This window comes from Callithrix jacchus, chromosome 15, assembly GCF_049354715.1.
Source record: "Callithrix jacchus isolate 240 chromosome 15, calJac240_pri, whole genome shotgun sequence".
Classification (NCBI taxonomy): Eukaryota; Metazoa; Chordata; class Mammalia; order Primates; family Cebidae; genus Callithrix; species Callithrix jacchus.
In genome coordinates, this window is record NC_133516.1 from 40,319,201 (window position 1) to 40,325,200 (window position 6,000).

At 52.4% G+C, this 6,000-nt stretch overlaps 1 protein-coding gene across 19 annotated transcripts in view; it reads right to left on the bottom strand.

The window, feature by feature from the left end:
* Positions 1-5,570, bottom strand: part of ACOX2 (acyl-CoA oxidase 2) — a 32,043-nt gene extending 26,473 nt beyond the window's left edge. For 2 of the 19 annotated variants that reach the window (XM_078351322.1, XM_008981910.4), the window contains exons 1-6: positions 5,526-5,570; positions 3,420-3,669; positions 2,834-2,996; positions 2,469-2,620; positions 1,922-2,029; positions 165-284 (exon numbers count right to left, since the gene is read on the bottom strand). In XM_078351322.1, the coding sequence (XP_078207448.1) occupies positions 165-284; positions 1,922-2,029; positions 2,469-2,620; positions 2,834-2,996; positions 3,420-3,579 (703 nt within the window). In that variant the 5' untranslated portion in view covers positions 3,580-3,669; positions 5,526-5,570. Of the gene's footprint in view, positions 1-164; positions 285-1,921; positions 2,030-2,386; positions 2,621-2,833; positions 3,084-3,419 lie in introns of all 19 variants that reach the window. The other 17 variants (XM_078351335.1, XM_078351330.1, XM_078351324.1 and 14 more) reach the window with 12 other exon arrangements.
* Between the last annotated feature and the right edge of the window lie 430 nt (positions 5,571-6,000).

Genomic DNA, 6,000 nt, shown 5'->3' on the forward strand with positions numbered 1-6,000 from the left:
CAAGGTCACCTAGCCAGTTAGTACCAAGTCTGTCCAACTGGACTCCTCCCTGCCCAAGGGAGACATGTCCCAGCTTCTCCTGTGGCCCTCTGGAACCCCAGTCAAGGGAGGCCACATGGGGTCTCCTCCTGGCAGGAGTCCTTGAGGGAGCACTATGGGCATACCTGGCAGGGGGGTGTGGTCCTGAAGACTCCGGATGGGCACAATAAAAGCGTGCATGCCCCGCCGGGCTCCTGAGCAGATCAGCTGGGCCTGGACCAGGGCGTGGGTGGCTGACCGTCCCACTGAGGGTGGAAAGAGGAGAGGCCCATCACAGGAAGACCTGTGCATTGCTTTTCCCACCCAGCTTCCTGGGTCTGGGGTTTTGGATGGGTACCTCTGGGGCCCTGAAAAGTCACTGATCACAGATAGGGGAAATTGCCCCCAAAGAACCAAGCAAACCTAGCAGTGACTTGGCAAAGGCACTGTGAAATGATCCACCTTTTTTTTTTGTCCCCCACCCCCCAACTATTAACGAATTACTCTCATCAACTTTACAATAGTGAATACGGATAATTATCATTTATCGAAATCCATGTGGCACTAGACCCTGTGATAGATGCTTTCCAGTTCTTGCAGGGGAGGGATGATGATGAGTCCCATTTTCCAGATAAGGAAACAGGCTGAGAGTGTAGAGTGACGCACTGAAGTTCACTGGCCTGGAGGGACAGAGCTGATTCATCTGTACCCTGGTCTGTCTGATCTTAAAGGCTGGTTGCTTTTGTCTTCATTTTTTGACAGTGGTCATTCATTTTCTATCTTGTTTTCTCTCATCTCTCTCTCGCTCTTGTTTTTTTTTTTTTTTTTTTTTTTTTTTGAGACAGAGTCTTGTTTGGTGGCCCAGACTGGAGTGTAGTGGTGTGATCTTGGCTCACTGTAACCTCTGCCTTCCAGGTTCAACCAGTTCTCACGCCTCAGCCTCCTAAGTAGCTGGGATTACAGGTGTGCATAATCATGCCTGGCTGATTTTTATATTTTTAGTAAAGACAGGGTTTCACCATGTTGGCCAGGCTGGTCTCAAACTCCTGGCCTCAAGTGATCCACCTGCGTCAGCCTCTCAAAATGCTGGGATTACAGGCGTGAGCCACCACTCCTGGCTCCTGTCTCTCTCTTACGTCTCTGGTCTCTGCCTGTCTCCCTCTCTCTGCGTCTCTCATCTCTGTTACTCTCCTGTTTTAGTTGGACTCTTCATATTTGTTTTAACTTTTCCACACAAGGTATGGGCCCCCAGGTGCCACAGATGTGTCCTCAGAGGTAAATTCTCAAGTTTGAAGAAGGAGAACCCCTTCTTGGGGCTTGGTAAATCACCGAGCCTCAGGGACGCTTGATGTGGCTGCCACCTGGTGGCCACGATGGGAGGTACGGTGTTGGTGGCCTGATTGGTGCTGGTGGTGGGCGTGAGCCTTCCTAGTTGTCTGCCGCAGGCGCAGGGAGGTGTGTTCTTTTCACTGTGTCAGCACAGGGCTTGTGCTCTGGCTGGTGGTAAGCTCTCCCACTAACTCGGGAGATGAGAGGAACTGGGCTTGTGGGGAGTGCCTGGGACTAGACCAAGGGTGTGTGTGTGTGTGTGTGTGTGCGCGTGCACGCGTGTGTGTGTGTGTGTGTGTGAGTGTGAGGCCTTGTCTCTCATGGGTCGATTGCCTCCTCTACTTCAAAGTTCTTTTGGGACTTTCCAGCCACTCGTTAATGAAATGTTGAATATCCCACCTATTTTACAGAGTAAGAACATGAGGCTCAGGGAGGTGACCTGACTTGCCCAAGGTCAGCAGCTTAGAACAGAAAATCAATCTGAGGGCTGTTGGCCCTCAAAGCCAGTGCCATTCTGCCCTCAACATTGCTCTACTTGGGGAGAGATAAGGAAGCGGGGTGGATGGATACTCACAGTCTCCAGGCCACCATTTGGTGGCAGTCAGCGTGGGGCTGTGTATTACAAACTCCTGGGTGGCTGCGTCATAGGTAGCTTCAGTCTCCAGGCCCTGAAGGTATGTCCCTTAGGATCAAGGAGGTGTGTTAGACATTGGCCCCAGGTGAGGTTCTTACCTGGGAAGCTGCTTGTAGGTGGGCCTGAATCTTAGGCGTCAGCAAAGTATGGAGTGGGGCTCAGCTCCCAGCTGTACTTACAGGCAGTTCTCCCCTTTCATCTGCAGGCTGTGTGGGGGACACACAGTTCCCTCTAGCCAGTCTATGACAAGGGATGGGTGCTGATGTTCCTGGAAGGAATGACTTGCCCCACCGGCAGCTCATACAATATGTGCAATTAGAAGGTGGGACCCCTTCCTCAAGCCCCTTGACTGCCATCTGCTGAAATGTTTTCATAGGAAACATATGTCCCTCGGAGCATACGAACCTATGGCTACTGAGATGTGAATGGGCCCTCTGGAGTTTTGCAGTGCACAATCTACACACCACATGCAGCAGTCCTGGCTCACCATGTCCCAGTTCTGTCTGAGCATATGTTGTGATGATCTGGATGTTTTTGCAGAGTGGGTCCCATTTGGCAATCTGCTCCTCTGTGCCCAGACTCCTGAGGGCTTTCACAAAGACTCTGTGTATATTTAAGGCCACATCTCCAGAAATGGCTCTGTTGGGGAGAGATGCTGTAGTTGAGTAGCCTATTGGAGACAGGGGCCCAGGTACACACTGCCTGAGCAGAGTAAAGGAGATAAGGGACACCTCCATCCTGGTTTCCTAGTAAGTCTTCCCTTTGTTGGGAAAAATGGCTCATGGGGCTGGGGGGCTTCCAGGTGATCCCAGGTATATCGCTCTCTAGTGGAGCTGCCCCAGGAGTGAGTACCTGTAAGCATAGCCTAATTCAGGACCATCTGCCAACCAACCCAGGCGCTGTGCTGTCAATCGGATGTGGAATGCCCTCCGCATGGCAGCCTTATAACGCTCATTCTGGGTCATGAAATAATCGTCCTTACGGCTAAACTCTGGATAACTGTGGATGATGCTCTCTACAGAGGACAGAGAACAGAGGGCTTAGGGACCTGGGGTGCGGTTTCTGGCACCTTCAAATCTTCTCACCCACTTGCCTCATGGATCTGGAAAGTAAATCAGACGTTATTGTTATATTACAGATGACAAAACTGAGGACAAGTGGTGGGAAAGTGAATTGCCCAAGGTTACAAAGCTATGCAGCGGCAGAATTTTAGGACCAGAATCCAGGTTTTCTGCCACCTAGGACTCTTCTATCCCTCAGGTGGGCTCAGGCAATGTTGGCATGTAAAGATTGTCTTTACAGTTCAAAGGAATGAATCTCTAACAGTGGAATTTCAAGGGCAAAATTTGTTATTTGGAGGCAGGACTGCTAATGAAGGACTCTTACCAGAGAAGCCTGGGGCGTAAAGCAGATGTCCCATTCCCCAGCTTCCCCTTACCAACTTTCCTCCGGAGCGCAGTGTTCTGGGCACCTCCATCAAGGATGTTGGTGAGCCGTTCCACGTCAAAGGACTGCATATGCCTCTCACTCTCTATGTCGGGGTGCATTTGTCTGCTCCAGGTATCCCCCAGTGATACTCGGTGCACTGGGCTGCCCATCCTATCCTGGATCTGCCTGGTGACTGAGGAGAGACACTTCCAACCTGGCTGCTCCGAGGGTCTGCTCTGATCTTGGGCAGTGCAAAAAACCTGTGTGTGAGAGGAAGTGCCTAGGGCTGGGTGTCAGCCAGGGCTGCTTGGTAGAAGAAAGACATCCTAAGTACCTGAATGCCACGCCACTTCCACACTCGCCCTGTGGATGCTTGCTGTGGACCAGGCACTGTGTGCATGGTGGACATGGTATGCAGTCATTGCTCGGTACCTGTTTGTTCAATACTTGTTAGCCAAGATTGGACAGTGCCTGACCCCAAAGACTGGGCTCTATCCACTGCAGTTTGTGTTACCTGCATTGCCTTGGGCAGTCTTCACAAAAAGTCAGTGAAGTTTACACCTGAAGAAATCAATCCTGGAGAGGTTGAGTGGCCCCTAGCCACGCAGCTGGAGATGGCCAGGAGGTGGATGGGGTCTCACCACAAAGCACATGCTTTGTCCACACTGCAGCTCCACTGTGGAGAGTGACTAGGAGCACCTTGGTATCATTCAGTTGCTCGTAAGTTCTGGGATCATCCAGCCTCATTTCTATGAGCCCTGCAGGTGTTTTGTGGAACTGAGGGTGGAAGCCTGCTCCCTGCTTGTGAATGTTCCCCTAAAACCCCTGCCTCCTTCACAATAAATGCTTGGCCTCTGAGAAGCCCCCACTTTTCCACAGTGAGGTAACCTTGAGGTGCGGTCCATCCCACTTCACAGGTCTCTTGAGTCTATCTGCTCTTATGTCTCCTTGGCTAGCACCCAGGCCACTGTCATCTCTTACTTGGCCTCAGTGTCCCTCTTGTCTGTTCTCCCAGCTGCTAGGTGAAGTCTTGCAAATCACGTTGTTTTCCTCTCTGGCTTGGAGTTTGCTCCTTGGGGCCCACTGTTTGTGGAGTGGAGTCCTTGCTGTGTCTACCCGCCTCCCACTGTGCTCGCCTCTCTCCTGTGGCAACTTACTGCCCTCATCGCTGGCCTCTACTCTCTCTTCCTACCCTTTGCCCCTGCTGCTCCCTCTCGGCAAGGTCTGGGTCCAGCTCCATGGCCCCCTGGGTGTTCTTAGTGTTAGTAACAAGTTCTTATTTACTTACATGTTCTTCCTACAAGGCCTAGGAGGCCAGCTCTGCATTTCTGAGCTTGCAGCAGCCATTCTGCACATCTTTCCCACAGGTTACCATGCTTTTCATCCCCTTCCTGCCTTACCTCAACCTGACAGATGCACTACTGTTATTACCATTTTATGGAGAGGACGTGGGCCTTGGAAAGGGAGGAGACTTTATAACATCATGCAGCCACATGTAGCAAGTGAGATTCATATGCAGGCTTTCAAACCAATACCCCTAGCAGGCAGTGGGGGTGCTGGCAAGGGGCCCCCATCCTCTGCCCCCGGGAGTCCAGTGCGGCTCTTCTCTTCCTGCCCTACCTCTCCTTCCGCTGCTGCCCCCGCCTTCTTGCTGTTCTGAATGCCCCAAGCCTTCCTGCCACCGCCAGCTTTTGCTGGGGCTGCTCCCCCTGCCCAGAACCCCTTTCTTCAGATGTCACTATTGCTTTTTGCATTGAGCCTCATTTAACCTGAAAGAGGCCCTCTTTAAACCCGCAACCCCCCACCCCCAGCGTTCCCTGTCCTCACTGGGCTCTCCTTTTTCTCTTTTCAGTTGCCCTCTTCTGACATTCGAGGTCATTTCATATGTTTTTCTTTACTTCTGTCTTCCCGCTACTAACACGGAAACTGCAAGAGGGCCGTGATCTTTGTCACTGTCACGCTGTTACCCTGACACTTAGTGCAGGGCCTGGTTTGCAGGGGTGCCCAGTAGAGGAAGACTTGCCCTGGGTCCCTCGGAGCTGTGGACAAGGTCACAGCGAGGGTGCCGCGTCCTCTGGAGTCTCCCGGTCTGTCCCCGCCCCGCAGCCTGGCTCACCTGGCTCCCTTCTGTCCTGTGTCGGGTTGGCCTTTCCTCCTGACTGCAGGCCGCAGCCTCTGGCAGGCTTGTGGTCCTGCCCTTCTCTCCTCCCACAGAGGGGCTGGAACGCAGAAGCTGAGAGCCCTGTTTGGCCCGCGCTCCGCCTGCCTGTCTGGGCTTGCTGACTAGTCTCTTTCCTCCCTCTCTTCCTGCATGGGTGTGACCTTCGCACCAGTGTCTGGGGCTGTCCTGGAGGACTGCTGTGTGTGGAGCCCTTCCATTCTCAAAGCCAGGGATTCCTGTGTTACTACTTGTACCAAAAACTGTGTACCCCAGCAGTGTTTCCAAAGTGATATCCCGGTCTTTGCTGATCTTTCATTGTGTGCCCTTCAGGGACTCAAGCTGTTAATATCACACGAACTTAATAGGCTCCCTTCAGAAGGTCCTTACATGAAAAGGCTGCTCTGTAAGGTGTATGGTTTTCCTCTCTCCC